The 18,737-nt window shown below is 44.3% G+C and overlaps 1 protein-coding gene across 1 annotated transcript; it reads left to right on the top strand.

Annotated features, from left to right (window-relative positions):
• The first annotated feature begins 204 nt into the window (after nt 1-204).
• On the top strand, nt 205-18,677 carry uba6 (ubiquitin like modifier activating enzyme 6). Its single transcript, XM_079758901.1, has 32 exons — nt 205-238; nt 860-943; nt 1,146-1,240; nt 1,385-1,413; nt 1,508-1,602; nt 1,827-1,938; nt 2,197-2,277; nt 2,375-2,497; nt 3,415-3,538; nt 3,957-4,060; nt 4,153-4,215; nt 4,300-4,376; nt 4,532-4,598; nt 4,697-4,840; nt 5,075-5,221; nt 5,399-5,479; nt 5,601-5,678; nt 6,033-6,214; nt 6,650-6,755; nt 6,947-7,036; nt 7,171-7,251; nt 7,364-7,492; nt 7,644-7,695; nt 13,495-13,558; nt 13,651-13,720; nt 14,900-14,971; nt 15,056-15,179; nt 15,730-15,923; nt 16,104-16,231; nt 16,334-16,421; nt 16,541-16,635; nt 17,008-18,677. Exons 2-32 carry the CDS (start codon nt 903-905, stop codon nt 17,153-17,155), a joined length of 3,084 nt encoding a protein of 1,027 aa, XP_079615027.1. The 5' UTR covers nt 205-238; nt 860-902; the 3' UTR covers nt 17,156-18,677.
• Nucleotides 18,678-18,737: the final 60 nt, after the last annotated feature.

The following is an 18,737-nucleotide window of genomic DNA, read 5'->3' as shown; positions in this document are numbered from 1 at the left end:
ACTAGCATGCTAATTAGCAGAAACATCTACATCTAATAACAACATTTTGTAGCTTGTCCTATGATGCGAAATGTTATAAATGTCATAAGCATTATTGACTGACAAGCTTTATATGCCTTCCTAGTCCCACCCTCTATTGGAAGTCTTTGTCACGTGACAAAAAATAACCCGGAACCGTTCCAAGTTTCTAGCCATTCAGAGCCATTCATTCGCTACAGTTCTTCGCATACATTGACAGGTAGCAATCTCACATCAATTGCGTTGTTTTAATGTTTTTAAAGGTTGCACAATTTATTTGTATCATCATAACTTTACTTTAAATGTGTGCCATTTTCTGTTCGCTTATGGCGTATGTGTCATAGCTGTTCGCTAGTATTTTTTGCATGTGTTCTTGCCTTATGCCGGCTTCTCAGACAGTGCCACCTATTAGGCTAACATTAGTTGCTAACATTACGCTTCTTTCCGTAGGCCCACTCTCACTCTCACACACACAGACACACACGCAAACATACATACACAAATAAACGCACAAACAACCTTAATGGAAGAGTTACTCTGTCAGGCTTAGCATAGGACTAATGCCTTCGGTTGCTTCAAGAGAGCCGATACAAAGCAAAGCTAGCGGAGAGTAGTCTAGCGTGTAAGGTTTATAACTTTATGGGTTTATAACGATGGTTTGGTGTTGGTGACTAGTTAGTAACGTTGGCTAATTTAGCTCTAACTGACCAATGCGTTGGTTTTTTATTAGATTGCCTTGATGTGTTGGGTCACTTAATACATGTTGGGAACATAAACAAGAAACCCTGCCAAATGCACTCAGCTGTGTGTCCTCTGTGCTATGATGTCTCTGGTTCTTTAGCTTTTTCTTGCACCAGCGGATTTCCCCCTCTTCCCCTCCCGCTATGGCTGCAGATTCAATGGAGATCGACGACTCTCTGTACAGGCACGTTTCTTTTAAATGTCTATCGTGTTTAAGTCTAGAAGGATAAAAATAGACAATGTATTGGCATACAGGAACCCTCCTGAGTGGAAATTACCTGGAGATCCCATGCAGTTGACACATTATTATTCACTTATTGTTATACAGTTTATGTGTGTTCATTTTTTTTTCCCTGTGGGTTACTATTGTCTCTTTCTTATTCTAGCCGTCAGCGCTATGTACTGGGAGACAGCGCTATGCAAAAGATGGCCCAGTCTTCAGTCTTCCTCAGTGGAATGGGAGGATTGGGAATTGAGATAGGTGTGCCAACTAGTATTTTGTTGTTCTGTGAATTGAGTTATGGCATTGTCATGTCCACATGATCATAATGCAAATCATCAGACCCATTAAGTTGATGACCCAACGTAATCAAGTATAACTATTGTTTTATGTTTTTTTTCACAGCCAAGAATATTGTCCTTGCTGGTGTTAAGGTAAGATATTTCATAAACAATGTTGTCGTGATTACAAAAGGTAATGTTCCCTACTGGATTACTGATGTCTGGGTATGTCTCTATACATCTACAGACAGTAACCCTACATGACACCAAGCAGTGTGAAGTTTGGGATCTGGGGATCAACTTCTTCATCCGCCAAGACGATGTGTTCAACCAGAGGACGAGGTAAGGCTGACAGGGTGGCACGTACTTGTATAGCTGTCATGATGTGAAAAATCGATTAAAATACAGGCCAAATCAATGATGATTCATATTTCTCTTGGGCCTCTCTTACTCACCCACATACTTATCCGACAAATGAAGTCCCATTTATATGCATGTTGGTTGAGTTTTTTTCTCCCTCTTTTAATGATAATGCATGGATACACACATACTATAATCTGTTCAAGGGTGGAGGCTGTTTTCCCAAGGATAGTGGAGCTGAACCCTTATGTTCATGTGGAGAAGTCTTCCTCCACTCTGGATGACAACACTGACCTCAGCTTCCTCAGAAAGTACCAAGTAAGAGCCCTGCACAAAATACTTCCTAATCGATTATTAGATCATTATTTAAATCAAAATATATTGCTAGAGTATGTGTGTTCGTGTGCCGCTTAAGAAATGTAAACGCATTCTTTAGATTTGCGGGTGGTATAGTTTTTGGTTGGGCTCGGGAAAGTGCTTTAAAGGCCTACTGAACTTTGTAATGTACATTACACCACATTAACTAATGTGTTTTTATATGTGACAAATTGTGCTGTGCTTTGCTCTGCTCTCCAGTGTGTTATTTTGACTGAAGCAAGCCTGAATCTCCAAAAGAGAGTGAACGAGTTCTGCCACTCACAAGAGCCTCCCGTCAGAGTACGTCTACGCAGCCCTGGCTCGCCTTCCCTGGTAGATTCTGAAGGTGCAGACCGTCCATCCATTTCTCATCCATTGTGTCCCCTCTCCTTTGCAGTTCATCAGCTGCAGTGCCCATGGGATCTGCGTGAGGGTGTTCTGTGACTTTGGGGATGACTTCGAGGTGTCGGACCCCACGGGGGAGGAGCCCAAGGAGATCTTCATCCAGAGCATCACTCAGGTTTGAACTCCAGAATAATCTCTTTGTTTGTGAAACGCACCTTTAAAACCATAAAAGTACTTGCTTAAAATTCTTAATGAAAAATAATGGCTGAAAAGAGGTAGGAATAAGAGGTAATACTATGTGTACCATCATGTGCAAAAAGTATTACATGTGTGCATTTCTGTAGTCCTATCTGCTTATTGTTTTGGTGAAGCCAAAGGGGAACCTTTTGTAGTTGGCAAACACTAATGTTATCCTCACGATTGTTATCAGTTACAATTAAAGTCGCAATGTGTAAGATCGATGCCCTCCCAGTTAGAAGGTAGCCTGGTCCTACCAGACTCTCGTATTTAATTTCATTTGCACAGAGAGTCTGGCACCACTCAATCGACTAACGTTAACTCACTTGAAGGCGGGTGTCTGTTAAAGTTTAAAACTATTGCGCCGGGACCGGCCGGGAATCACGTTGCGTGCAGGCTGTAAACAAACCAAACAACGTGCGTGAAGATCTCCTTCAACGAGAGCTGACTTTAACGTCATTGTTCTCAGCCACTCCCTCTGTTGGCTGATAGGACGCACAAAATTTGGACGGAGAAAACACGCAAATATACCGCAAACCCAGACGTAGTACTGGAGGGAAATGAAAATTGAGCGGAGTTCTTAGGCTCTTTGAGTTCTTAGGCGGGCGAGGCCAGGCTAGTTAGAAGGCAGGAGGTTTTCAGAATTAAAAAAACGTAGTAACAGTGTGTAACTGGCTGTGCAGCGGCAACTAGCCTAGCCTACTGTCGATACCAAGATTCTTGTAAGCAAAGGGAGAAGCACATACAAGCATACAATATCATTTATTCCTTTGTAGAACACAATTTAAGAGACTTTGTATTCATAATTTTAAGAGACACTAATGCCTGCGCATTGTACCGATTGCCCCCCCTCAGGGCTGCCCAGGGGTGGTGACTTGCATGGACAACCGGCCGCATGGCCTGCAGAACGGCCAGTCTGTCCTCTTCAGGGAGGTCAACGGCATGCAGGAGCTCAACGGCAGCGCGCGGCCAGTGACGGGTACTGTACCACAGAGGCCGTTTTAGCGGGATTCCTCTCTTGTACATATCTGTGTATACACTTTATAGTGAGTTCCCACGGGGTTGGTCTGACTCACAGCTGCAATACAGCCCCAGCGTTGCTCAACTGGCCACGCTGAAAGGAAGTGAGGCCATGTGGACTCCCTGGGGTGCAGCGTCACCCTGGAAGTGACGCACATCATGTTCCTCAGGCAGACGACTTCCTTTGTGGCTTTTAGGTCGAGAGATATATTGTTGGATCTGCAGTTTGTTCCTCTTCCCTATATAGCCTACTTTTAAGCGATGATCGATTTAAATATTGCTATACAGTTCAAATTCACATCTTGGAAAAATGCATTTGTCTGTGTTGTTTTCTGTATTTATTTATTTTGTGTGTGTGTGTGTGTGTGTGTTTTCAGTCCTTTCTCCTCATAGTTTTTCAATAGAAGACACATCCCATCTCCGACCCTATGAACATGGAGGTTTCTTTGTCCTGGTAAAAACGCCCATGACGTTCAGCTTTGTAAGTTGTCACGCTGCAGCTAAGCAACCAGAGCCCTGAATAGGAATAACAAAGGGATGCATAATATTGTACGCCTTGTGTGTACGTTTCAGGAGACGATGAAGAAACAGCTGTGTGATCCTCAGGTTCTGATCCCAGACTTCAGTAAACCAGAGGTGAGGGGATGCGTTCATCGGTGTATTTGAACCTGACAGTTTCCTTGTGTCACCTCTGGTTGACCATGACCTTGTACACATCAGGCACCGCTACAGATCCATGCAGCCATGTTGGCTCTGGACACCTTCCAGGAGCAGCAGGGGAGGATGCCCAACATCGGGTAACCTAAACCCGTTCTGCGTCTGGTTTTTCATTCACTGTCATTGAAGATAAAATCCCTTTGCCGACGTTTCCGGTGGTGAATGGCTCACGGTTGTTTCTAAAAGGTATTCAAGAAGGGCAGGAGGTAAAGTCTCTGCTTGATTATGCCTTCAGGTGTCTACAGGATGCCGAGGTTTTAGTGAAGCTCGCGGAGGAAGTCAACGGCCGGCTCAAGAATAAAGTGAGTCCCAGTACGGTTTGAACCTCCCACGGTCTCCCACGGCCCGATGTGCACTCTCCTCTTATGGTGGTACCCTTCCCGTGAACCCCTCCTCCCAGGCTCCAGTGAACGCTGAGCTGGTGCGCTGCCTCTCCCGGACAGCAAGAGGCGCCCTCCCCCCGTTGGCGGCGGCTGTAGGCGGCCTGGCCAGCCAGGAAGCGCTCAAGGCCCTGACCGGGAAGTTTTCCCCGCTGCAGCAGTGGGTGGGTCAGCCTGTACATACAACAAACAGTCAATGTTTCTCCCACAGCATCCTATTATATCACATTAAATTTCTTTAAAACAAAATTTTAAATATATGGATTTTCATATATGCATATATCTATATCGATCTATATATATCACAAAATTTGGTGTGTTATTTATTCTTGTTTGGATTATTAATTAAATTATTTCTTATTATCTAATCAACACGCATGTCTTCTCCTCATTTTTAGTTTTATCTGGATGCTATCGAGTTGTTTCGGCCGCTCCAGTCTCTTCCCGCGGAGGAGTTCTCCAGCAGGGGCGACCGCTACGACGGTCTTAGAGCCTGCATCGGAGAGTCAATGTGTCTGGAGCTGCACAAGCTCAGGGTGTTCATGGTGAGAGCCACACCGCTGATCACAGCCTGTGTGCTGACCGTCATGGAGGCGTGGTTCATAGTGATCACAGCCTGTGTGCTGACCGTCACGGAGGCGTGGTTCATAGTGATCACAGCCTGTGTGCTGACCGTCACGGAGGCGTGGTTCATAGTGACCGGGGTGTCCTCTCTCTTCCAGGTGGGCTGTGGCGCCATCGGCTGTGAGATGCTGAAGAACTTTGCCCTGCTCGGCGTGGGATTGGCAAAGTGCTCGGGAGAGGTAGAACTTGAAGTTTAGATAATCTGCCTGGCAATCCAGGTCTCAACATTGTATTTTCGATTTGTTTTGTTGTTGTCGGTGATAACGTTTCCATTTTGTGACTAAATGTTTGTATCTTCAGGTGTTCATTACAGACCCGGACCTCATAGAGAAATCCAACCTTAACCGACAGTTTCTCTTCAGGCCATATCATATACAGGTGAGCAGATGATCCTTCCTCTTAGCAGAGCTATTGTAGAGTGGGCTAGGCCACTCCCATCTGTAGTAATGAAGCAGGAAACAGACCGCAATACCAGGTTCTGAGCTTTTGGGGCAGAGGTGCTTAACAGTGTAGAAATTAACGGTGTGAATGGAGCTAAATGCTACCCAGCTTCACTATTCACTTCACTATTTCAGCTGTGTATGGCCTACTCACAGCTACTGTTGCAAATAACACAATCTACCGGCTCCTGGGATTACACTAACACTTGCCTTTTCCATTCCATTCGTACACTTTCCTCTCCTCCATTTCTACCACAACCCCGCCCACACGCACCTGGCTCTCTCCCATCAGAAGCCCAAGAGCAGCACGGCGGCGGCGGCCACGCTGGAGATCAACCCGGAGCTGCAGGTGGACGCCCACCTGCACAAGGTGTGCCCCGCAACCGAGGGCGCCTACAGCGACGCCTTCTACTCCCGCCTGCACCTGGTGGTGACGGCGCTGGACAACGTGGAGGCCCGCAGATACGTGGACAGGTCAGCAGACGCCTGTCGCCATGACGCTTACAATACATTTAGCAGATGTTAGCATGGTGAAAGGTCATGGCGTCTATTGGAAGGGAAAACCAAACGCATTATTGTAGAGTAGTTTGCATAGTAGTACGATGCTTTGATCCCGGTACAAAACTTGTTTGAATGCACGAAGTTTCAAAAACATAGAATTAAAGAATGTGGACTCAAATTGCCCTGCATGGGTGCCTGTTACTGGCCGTTTGTGGTCATCAGTTGACGCCAATCAAGCATGCTGGCTCCACCAATCAGACTTTAGGGAGTGGGAGGGCCTTGTGCAAGAGAGCAAAAGCCTGAACAGCAGTAAAGCCCTGCCTCAAAGAGAAGTGTACCAGGAGCTGAATAAATAATAGTATAACCCTTTGAACACAAATCTAACCAGTTCCACTTTTGTCCCTACAGTCGAAGTGTATCCAATCAGAAAGCTCTCCTGGACTCGGGGACGATGGGAACCAAAGGACATACAGAGATCATTGTGCCAAACTTGACAGAGTCCTACAACAGCCACGTACGTCTTCCTTTAGAAGCACACGGGATCAGCTTATAAGACCCACGAGACACCTGCTGACCTGGCATGGCGCAATAACCGCTTACTAGATAGCTCATACAATGGCGACTGTGTATGTATGTGCTAGTCTGGTGGTAGGCTGTGCTCCATCCCAATGCTTAGGGAGTCGTCTGCTCTCTCTCGCCCATCAGCGGGACCCCCCTGAAGAAGAGATCCCATTCTGCACCCTGAAGTCCTTCCCAGCGGTCATAGAGCACACCATCCAGTGGGCCCGGGACAAGGTGGGAACCCCCTCCTCCCTGCCTCACAGGCTCCTTTCACTCCTGGTGCAGGTTCAGAACCAGTACCACACTAGAAGGTACCTGGCCTCATATTTAACGCAGTCACAGTGACCTCTTCTCTCTGTGTTATGTAGTTTGAAAGCGGGTTCACTCAAAAGCCCTCCACCTATAACCTCTTCTGGCAGACTCACTCTTCGGTTGAAGCAGTGCTTCAGGTAGGAGTTTGGTACATCCATAATATAACTAATAATACAAATAAGATCATACATATTTTCTTCATTTATATGGCCATAATGCAAGTGTGTGTGTGTGTGTGTGTGTGTGTAGAGGATGCAGTCGAGGGAGAGTCTGGAGGGGGCGTTCCAGGTCATCAAGCTGCTGAGCAAGCGGCCCAGCCAATGGGAACACTGCATCATCCTGGCTCGCCTTAAATTTGAGAAATACTTCAAGAAAAAGGTAAAGAAAGGCCCTGGGAACCTCGATCTGTTCACAACTCGACTAGGGTGTGCATGGGAAAGTCTGTATATATCATAACACTGATGTTGTCTTTAAGGCCCTCAGCAGTTGAATGCATTGTAATATGGATGTTTTTGATGTTGTCTTGAAGGCCCTTCAACTGCTGCACTCGTTCCCTCTGGACACGCGGTTAAAGGACGGCAGTAAGTATACCAGCCTGTATGTGGTTCTTAGAAAAGGGAAAGGTTGTAATGGAGTCGACCCTGCTCAATTTAAAAGGTTTTGATTTAAATCTGAATCTCTGTTAAATGTTCATGGCAAGGTAAGTCTAATTTTCATTCAAATTCCCACATCGGCTTCCGGTCTGGCGTGCCAAGTCATGGCAGTGTAGAGCAGCAGGCTCCCGACCAAATTAATTAAGTGTCCGACAAACTCAAATTTATTCTTTTGCAAGGCGAGGAAGCTGTAAAAGAATTAACGGACGTACGAAAATGCCCAGAAAAAGAAAAAAAGCTACAAAAGTAGTTCAAAAATCGACGAAGAGGACGACCAAATGTCGCTAGCTAGCAGCAACATGGAGGACGATATGACACAGGAAGAATTAGCACCGAGCGGCGTCGCTAACTTGGGCTTAATTCTGAAAGAACTGCGAGACTTCAGGAAAGACTCCAACCAGCAACTTATCGGTATAAAGGAGGATATAAATAAAATACACCAAAGAATGGAAGAAGCCGAAGAGTGGATCAATACTGCAGAGACACGGATTCAGGCATGGGAAAAGGTGGTATCCGTGTTGGTGAAACTACAGGAGCAAAAACTCCTAGGGAGGCCTCCTAGGAGGCTAAACTGACTGATATGAAGGGGCGTTCGTGTCGGGATAAAGTCAGAATCTACGGAGTAAAAGAGGGAGCTGAAGACGGCACTACATCGGTGACTGCTTTTGTGGAAGAGCTGCTGATGAGAGGTCTGGAGCAAATACCACTCCCCCATCCTTCAGACACGCCTTCCGTCGTCAGTTGACGGACGGATGCAGTGGGCAAGCTGCGTGACTTGACGACCCAGCAGAAAGCAGGACAAGAGTCTTCACGTCTCAAGCCAAACTTCAAGGAGCGGCTCCATGCTTTCCGACACCGAGACACTTGATAAGTAGTAGCCTGAATTATGTTTGATCATGCTAAAAGAACATGGTAATTTAGCCGGTAAAATAGTGTGTATCGATACCTACTTTTCAACTTGTTATTTTTCTCTCTCTCAATTACCGTGACTTCTACATTAACAGGTGATTAATGCATAGGGCATATGGTTGATATATATGAGGTCGGGGCACCACCTTATGTTCGACATGGACCTAAGCACCAGCTTTAGAGCTGAAGAGGGCCCTCTTTCATCAGGAAGAAGAGATTCTCCCTCTGTATTCTCACTCCAACAGACACAGGCCAAAAATGTAGCCTCAAAATTGGAAGTTATTATTGTTATTCTTATGTTTTTATTTTCCTGTTACCAGGTTACTGGTTAATGTTATAGTTCGTGCTACTGTTTGGTATAGCACCAGGGACTAGGACTGGAGGGACCTAAAATATATGAAAAACACGTTTAATGACAAGGTCAATTAAAGTACTTGCATGCAATGTAAATGGTCTGGGAAACCCAATCAAGAGAAGTAAGGTCATCGCAAAACTAAAAAGAGGGAGTAGAAGTAGGTCTCCTGCAGGAGACCCATTTAACAGAACAGGAGCACCAAAAGCTTCAGAGGTGAAAGTTCAATCAGTACTCATCCTCGTATAGCAAGGGCTCAAGGAGAGGAGTATCAATGCTAATCTCAGGTAATTTAGATTTCGAATGCAATTATGAAAAAAAAGACAGAAGGGAGATTTGTATTCATTCGGGGTAACTTGCAGGACGTTTCAGTAACTTTCCTGAATGTTAATGCCCCTCCGGGATCTGAATGGAAATTTTATAAACAAATTTTTGAATTAATTACTTTGGAGGCTCAGGGAATCCTAATTTGTGGGGGAAATTTTAATATCAGACTTAACTCAACACTGGATACATCAAAACCTCTTCACCAAGGTAGAGGTAAAATCACCAAAAATGTTAGAGTAATGATGGGAGTGATGGGACTTTCAGATGTATGGAGAGTCATAAACCCAACAAAAAGGGACTACCGTATTTCCCACACTATAACGCGCACCGGATTATAAAGCGCACCTTCAATGAATGACCTATTTTAGAACTTTTTTCATAAATAGGGCGCACCGGATTATAAGGCGCATAGCATAGAATATACTGTGAGTGTGATACTGTGAGATACTGGGACTGTGAGTAAGTGCAGTAAAATGCTGTGTGCACTGACTACGATAGCCGTAATGCTGCAAGCGGTGTGGCTTTATCGTAGTCGTAGTGAAACATTTTATTATTATTATTAAATTGTTTTTATTGGTTTTTCATACTGAAACATTTTGACAGAGCGCCGTTTACAACCAGTATGGATCAACCAATTAACCAATTGATCCATATATAAGGCGCTCCGGATTATAAGGCGCACTGTCGTTTTTTGAGAAAATTACCGGCTTTTAAGTGCGCCTTATAGTGCGGGAAATACGGTACACCTTTTTCTCACATCCACATTTGGTTTACTCCAGGCTAGATTACTTTTTCATGTTTCAAAGAGAATTTTGTAGGGTTCAAAATTGTAATATTGAGACCATGGATTTATCAGATCACGCTCCGGTCTCCATGGACCTAATATTAGGTCTTGAGAAGAAAAACACAATCTGGAGAATAAACACAGGAGTTTTGAACCAAATGAGGCCACAAATTAGGAAAGATATAAAAGATTATCTTAATGATAATGACAACAGAGATTTATCTCCCTTGATCCTTTGGGATGCTTGTAAGGCTGTCCTCAGAGGGAAGATTATTGACTACAGCTCAAATTTGAAAAAGAAAAAAGAAAATTTGGGAAAGTAAGAATTAGAACTTAAAAAGTTAAAAGGTACGCATAAGAAAACTCTTAATCAAGGAATAAAAATGGAAATAAACAAGAAAAAGAACGAATTGAATGAGATCCTCTCAAATGACATTAAGAAAAAGTTGATTATCTTAAAACAAAGTTTTAGTTCTTTTTTTTTACTACGAAGCAGGAGGAAAATCTGCTAGACTGCTGGCTTACAAACTAAAAAAACAAAAGGCAAGAAACACAATCCATAAAATTAAGGACCCTACAACAAATCACATACATCACAAACTAAAAGATATGCAACAATCATTTGAAGCTTTTTTATGAACTTATATGCGCAGCCTTTAGTAGAAGTATTAGAGATTGAGAATTGTTTTGATTTGATAACTACCTAAAGTGAGAGAAGAGTTTGATCGCAGATAAGGAAATAGAAATGGCAATTTCAAATTTAAAACCTAACATGGCGGCAGGCCCAGACGGCTTGCTCTCTGAGTGGTATAAGGAAGTGAGGGACCTGATGACTCCAATTTTGAAGAACAAGTTCAATTGTGTTCTCCAGACAGGTGCAACCCCCCCCCCCCATCATGGAGTGAAGCAGTGATCTCCTTGATACCAAAGGAGGGGAAAGATAAACTTGATTGTGGAAGCTATAGGCCAATAAGTGTACTTAACCAAGACAACAAGATTTTTACCCACATTTTGGCAAAAAGACTTGAAAAAATTCTCCCCAGAATTATAAGTCTAGATCAGACAGGTTTTATTCAACATAGACAGACACAAGATAATATATATAAAACGGTACATGTAGTCGATTATATATCAGAAAACCAACTCCCTGCAGTACTACTGAGCCTTGATGCGGAAAAAGCTTTCGATAGTCAATTGGAAATTTTTATATAAAACACTAGAGAAACTTGGTTTTCATCTGACATTTATTAAGACAAGCATTGTATAACAGCCCAATAGCAAGAATAAAAATAAACAGAGCCTTATCAAATTTTTTCAACCTGGAGAGAGGGACTAGACAGGGTTGTTCGATTAGCCCATTACTATTTACAATTTACATTGAAGCTTTGAGTTTGGGGGTCATCCAAGGCGAAAATGTCAACAGTATCAAAATGCTAGGACAGGAACATAAACTCTCGTTATTCACAGATTATATTTTAATATATCGGTTCCACCCGGAGAAATCATTTTTGAAACTCTTACAAATTTAATATTGCTAAAACCCAGATACTGAGATTTAATTACAAGCCTAGCCAACATATAAACTCTAATATCCAACTCAAATGGGATCTAAACCACATAAATATTTAGGAGTAGTCATTCCAAAAGAACTAACGAAATAGTATGATTTAAACTTCAACCCCTTGAATCAGAAAATAAGAGGATATAAAAATTAGGAATTTATTACCTATATTGAGCTTTGAATCACAAATTGAATCAGTAAAGATGAATGTATTACCTAGGATGTTGTATTTATTCCACTCTCCCAATTGAAATAACAGACAAACAATTTAATGAGTGGGATAAAGTAATTTTACGGTACATTTGGCATGGGAGAAAACCAAGAATAAAATTTCGTACTATCCAATTAGCCAAAAATAAGGGAGGACTTGCACTTCCTTGCCTGAAGGACTATTATACATCGGCCCAGCTGAGAAGCGTGTTTTGTTGGTGCAATTCAGATTACCGGGCAAAATGGAAAGAAATTGAGGAGAACATATCCAGAGAGGTTCCAATCCAAGCAAGGCTAGAGGATAAAAGATTAATTAGAAACTTATTGGAAACAGATAAGTGCATCAATCTCTCATTGAAAACATGGTTAAACACTATCACTAGGTGTGACTTGCAGGAAGAAATGAAGATCCTGAAATGGTGCCCTTATGACCTCGACTTTTTACCAAGCAAATTGGACGCAAATTATAAGGGCTGGGCTAAGCAGGGTCTCTCCTCATACTGCACCTTCTTTAATAAGGGAACACTGAGCGACTTTCAAACGTTAAAAGACTACATAGGTTGAACAATTGTGATTTCTTTAGATTCCTACAGGTACGTCATCACATAAATAGTTCCCTGTTAGTTAGTCAAAATGCCTTTGAAAACTCTTTAATGAAAGTCTTTATTAGTGCATACAGGTCAGACTCTGGGCTTAAAGTAATCTCAAGATTATAAAAGGGCCTTCAGGATATCAAGTACCACCTATATAAAACAGAAATGGGAAAGGGAAGCTATGAGAGGTATCCCCGTGGAAGTGTGGCTACAATTTTGTGAATTTCAATGGAAAATATCAGGCTCAGTCTCATGGAGAATGTTTGGCTGGAAGAGTCTGAGTAGATTCTTTATTAGTCCTGCCCAGTCGTCTCATCACTCAGGCTCTTCCAGCTGCTGGAGGCATTGTGGAAGGCAATCACTACCACTTGTTTTGGGAATGTCCTATAATCCTCACTTTCTGGCAGAAGATCCACACAGAGCTAGAATTTTTATATGAGACTAAAATGATTTTTAATTGTGACAAATTACTTTTTTATTTTTATTTTTGAAACTGAAAACACCCCTTGTTCTGTTTGTTTTTATTGTCTATAAAAAAAAGGATGGAGCAGCGTATATCGTGCATCACTGATGATTTTAAACTGTGTATATAAATGTGACTCCAAATAAAGATAAAAAAAAAAAAAAAATTCCCACATCAAGAAATCTGTGTTTAGTTAGAAAATGTAATGGGTTAAACAGACTTTAGTGATCCCACGTACATATGAAATCAGTCGCCCAAACAATCAGTTCCTGCGGCTGCTTTTTGCCCCGTCTTTGAACTATCCTTATGCCAGTAAACGGTCGACTTGCGGAAAAAATGACAAGTTTCGCATTTTTTTTCTGACTCCCATTCAACTTTTTCTGTTACTGAGGTCCAGGAGTGATGTTAGAGGTGTGTCTGACTTTGCCACTCTATAAAGAGTCATAACTCTTGTGATACAATGTGATAGAAAAAATATTCTTGTTTTCTCACCATGTTAAGGTTGTATCCTTTTTTTTTTCCTCAAAGGTTTGTTTTGGCAATCACCCAAAAGACCCCCGTCGCCTATTGAATTCAACTTGAAAGACAATTTGTGAGTATGGGCTTCATTCAAGATGGGTTTCAGTGACCCACTTCTCCGTCTCAATATCCTCAATGACTCATGCTCCATCTGTTACCCATCAGGCACCTCACCTTCGTCGTCAGTATGGCCCGGCTGTTTGCAGGGATCTATAACATCCCCTACTCCGAGAAGGTAGGCTGTGGGATCTAGAGCAGCAGTCCCCAACCTTTTATACACCATGGACCGGTACTATGTCAGAGAGTATTTGTGCGGCCCAGTGTTACACCATATTCAGTTGCCCATCATAAAGTGACACCTGTGCCCTGTACTACGAACCTCGCTGAACATACCCAGGCTTTCTTGGGAAAACCTGGATCGCCAGAGACGCAACTCGCGATCAGAGTTAAATGGTACTACGAAGCTCACTTAGGATTCGATTTGTCAATGAAGGTTTCCCACTTTAGGTTCAATGCGTGTTCCCGTGAAAGGGGCGTTATTCGCGTAATTTTACTCACCTCTTCAAAATGGATAGATCAAGAGCAGTATATTATATTATAATATCACTTAAGAGGAACAGATAGTCATAATGAACTCCTATGAGGAGTTCAATAATCCGATAACAGCTAGGGGTAACACAGTTGCAAATAATACGGCTAGGGAGGCGTGCTGGCAAAAAACTGCAGATTGTGTAAATTCGTAAGTGAAAAGATTCTGCATATTGTCTAAAAAATAACAATGCCAAATTGTTTGCAATTAATCCCAATAAAGTGATGATTTCAAAATGCAAAAGCATTGCCTTATTCTATAATTTAGGGAATTCACTTTAAACACACAAATACATTTAAGAAGTCTATCGCATATGTTTACAACCGCTGAGATGTAGGGGCTGTGGTCACCATGGTGATACAGCGACGCTAAAAGAGATTGACTTTCATGTCACAGCTAACCCAGGCTTTGAGCGCAACATACCTCGCTAACCCACTAATGGAGGTTTGTAGTACAGGGCACTGGACTCGCTGTTGCATATTTTCTGCAACATGCACGAGCATCGTGGACGGCCATGAAGTGGTTCACATGCAGAAACGTGCACTGGCTTTAACGGTAGACTGAGTTCACTACTAATTAAAATTGTATCGCCATCGCTCAGTCGGGATGGGTTCATTCGTTTTGTTACACCGGCGGATAAAAGCGGTGTAGCAAAGCGGTTGATTTGCCTCTGGTGGCTGGAAGGACACACACACACACACACACACACACACACACACACACACACACACACACACACACACACACACACACACACACACACACACACACACACACACACACACACACACACACACTCTCACACCAAGAGCGTTGCTTCCCCAGGATCAATGTGAAGAGTATGTGGCCAGGGTTCTCGGCGAGGTCACCATCCCAGAATACAAACCCTCAGAGAAGGTAGGTTCCCTAAACCTGCTCACCATCTCTTTTTAGTAACCCACATGACCTATCAACCACATGACTGCGTGTGTCTCATTTCAGCCAATCGAGACAGACGAGTCAGCCAAGAAGCCAGACCACCTGAAGCTGGCGCTGAGCAGCGAAGAGGAGAGGGAGGCCATCACACAGCTGGAGGGAGCCATCGCCGCCAGACACGTCAGCCCAGGTGACTGCTTCCTTAGGAGCTGGGGATCCAACATCTGGTCCTCCTCACATAGGTTATCCAAGATGTCCCTCAGAAAGGCTGTGGAAGTTTGTTACTGCGTCTGCAGTAAATAATTGTTTGAATGAAGTATTATATAACTATAGGCACTACTAAGGTGGCATAAAATGTATATATTTAAAATATATTCTTTTCAATTGGGATCTCAATCTCTGTAAAATGACTTATTGCTACACTGATATTAATCTTGAGCATTGCTCAGTAGAACAGGATATCTCCTTCGGTAAACAATCGTGGATCTCCTTACTGCTGCCACAGCAGCTGTAGTTAGAATACATATCAATGCGTGCATGTTAACATTGAATAATGAGTATACTCTAAGACTGGGGTGGGCAATTCTTTTCATCGGGGGCCACATAAGAAATTCGGAATGCCTTTGAGGGCCGAGGAAATTCTGTCATGTTTACTCGCGGGCCACTTAGAACCGGCTGTATGATGTCCGGGTCTGCTCTAAGAGGACGTCTCTTATTGTGGTCTGTTGTGTTGTTTCCAGAGTGGCTGCAGGTGTCCCCCATGCAGTTTGAGAAGGACGACGACGCCAATGGACACATGGACTTCGTGGCGTCGGCGTCGGCCCTCCGGGCGAGGATGTACGCCATCGAGGCCGCCGACCGCCTGAAGACCAAGCGCATCGCCGGCAAAATCATCCCCGCCATCGCCACGTCGACGGCCGCCGTGGCGGGACTGGTGAGGCCGGACGGCGCTCTCTGACCTTTGTGTCCACTCCGGTGTTTTCCCTGACTGAATCTGACCTTTCATTCATGTGGTTTCTGAGGCGGGATAACAAGTAAAGAAATGTATTCTTCATACTGTCCTTGGTTGAGATTGAAATTCATTTTTGTTGTTTTAATCAAAAATCCATTTTAGGTGGCGCTGGAGCTCATTAAAGTGGTCGGCGGCTATGGATTTGAATCGTTCAAAAACTGCTTCTTCAACCTGGCCATCCCTGTGGTGGTGCTCACGGAGACCGCGCCCGTCAAACGCACACACATCAGGTAGGGGGGTGCAAGACCTGCCAAGCTAAAGACTACTCCGGCTGAATTTAGAAAACACACACACCAACCTACCTACCTCTGGCTTGTCTATCTGCAACCCAGGGACAACATTTCCTTCTCCATCTGGGACCGGTGGACCATCTACGGCCATGACACCTTCACCCTCTCTGACTTCATCAGCGCAGTGAAGGTGAGCACCTCCACGCAGGGTGGCTTCACCTGGAGTAGTGTTTCTAGTGACTGTTTTAGGCTCAGCATGGCCATAGGGTTCTTGTTTGTGGAGCGCTCTAACCAGTCGTCGCTTTGCAGGAGAAGTACGGCATCGAGCCCACTATGGTGGTCCACGGCGTGAAGATGCTCTACGTGCCTGTGATGCCCGGACACAGCAAGAGGCTGAAGCTGACGTAAGCACCGGCTGGCTGTGTCCCTCGTTTGTCCAAACAGTGTGTATCTGTGTACTTTTAATGGGAGACGCCCAACGGAGTACTTTGTCCTGGCCGCCACAATGGATCCTTCTCAGAGGCGTGGTCGCAGGATGAACAGGAGTCTCTCATTATGTCTGCTACTTTATGTACCAGGTCACATAAAAGTAGTGTAAATAAGTCTCCTACCCGTCCCCTGCTACTGACAAGGAGTAGTTCCAGAATTAGTTTTGAGTGACACCTGTGTTAGGGGTCCATTACTTTTGTGAAATTGGGGCGTAGGACCGACCCAACCCTACACGTTGCCTTTCAGCGATTCCCGGTCTCCCTCTCTCTCTCTCTCTCTCTCTCCAGGATGCACAAGCTGATCAAGCCGCCGTCGGAGCGCCGCTACGTGGACCTGACCGTGTCCTTCGTGGCCGAGGCCGACGAGGACGAGGACCGCCCCGGCCCACCCGTCAGGTACCACCTCCACCGCCAGGCGGGCGGCGAGACGCCCTGACGGCCCGGCGGGACCACCGTCGACCTCCTCTGACCCTAGCGAGCGTCTCCCCATGCATCTTGTTCTACCCACCATTGCCTCGGCCAATGCCAAACGCTCCCCTCCCCCCCACCCTACACACCCCCATGAAGGGATCCAACTTGGGGGGGGGGGGGGGGTAACCATGGCCCTTATATCGCAAGTCTCCCCCTCAGCAGCCCCTCGTACAACGGTCCGGAACAAGGATGGCCAGTGCTGGTTCCAGTGGTCGACATCCTGTGTGGACCACTGTGTGACTAAAGTAGCACTTACCCCTGTACATAATTTCTTTTCAAATTTGGGTTTTCTACTCTGGTTTAAATGCACAGCTCTGTCTGTATCAATGCCTTAATTGATAAAACTCTGTTGCGTTTGTGGCAATGAGTCTCTCGACCGAATACGTTTACAGATGCCTTCATCCAACCCTTAAACACATTAGGTTTTTATTTCAAAGCCCTGACAGACGGTAGAAGAGGAGCTTAGAGTGACGCTGAGGTCAGTAGGGAGGCGTCCGTAGGAGCTTGTTGAACGGGGCGAGGGAACACCGTTGTAGACGTGTTGCAGGTTAATGGGCTTGGGCAAACCCACCAAAGATACTGATTAGAAGTGTGTCTCCACATGACCTCTTCCACTGCCTGGTTTCTGACACGAGGGGTTTCAAGAAAGGGTTTAAGATCGATAGCATGGTGGTTGTCTGTGTAATGCAATGTTTCAGTTTGGAAGAGCTTTGGAATATACTTGAATAGACTTGAATAGACTTGCTCACAGTTTAGGTTTCATCCCGGGTCCTTGGAAAGAAATACGTTTTAGCCTTTTTTTATTTAGACATGGGGCATCTGTAACAGGAATCACCACCAACACTCCTGCAATCGTGGAAAAATACTTTTTTCTTTTAAATTCAATCAAACACAATGTTGTCGACCACGTCACTGGAAGTTTGTCCAATGACATTTATTTGTATTTTTTTCTGTCACCATGTTGTTTGAGACCGAGCCTCTTAAACATCTGCCCAGCCGTGGTGTGCTGGTTAAGTGTTCAACAGTTAGAGGGCACCTATTTAACCACCAGCGTGTGTGGTCAGTGTGATTAGCCATCGCAAGCCATTTCAGAATCGGCCTTGCCCTGTATCATAGTCACATCACAAGTGGCAGGCTCGTCCATCAGTAATACATCCAGGTGGACCCTCCAACTTGTGATGTCACTAAGTCACAGGGCAGATTTTGAAATGGCTTGCAATGGCTAATCACTCGCACCTGGTGGTAAATGAGGGCAATTTATCAGTCAACCCCAGCACTAACGGCATAGTCTAAATCAAGACCGCTCTCCTGGTTCAGGTTCCCAGAAATTTTCCTTTTTTAACTTGGCTTGTGATTGAACTAAGTTAATCTCTGGTCTTGGGTTTCATTGAAATATCCACTCTAAATGATTGATCTTCAGTTGATCTAGGTCCCACAAAATGCTTCCCCTATCGTATTTATTCCCTCCTTTAAAAAAATACGAGAAACCCAAGCTGGCTAAGTTTGTTTTGCACAAATAATGTCTAAACGCTGACTGTAGTAGATTT

This window comes from Pollachius pollachius, assembly GCF_949987615.1.
Source record: "Pollachius pollachius genome assembly, chromosome: 2".
NCBI classification, from domain to species: Eukaryota; Metazoa; Chordata; class Actinopteri; order Gadiformes; family Gadidae; genus Pollachius; species Pollachius pollachius.
The sequence above is the reverse complement of the archived record's forward strand: the minus strand, read 5'-3'. Positions and strand labels throughout refer to the sequence as shown.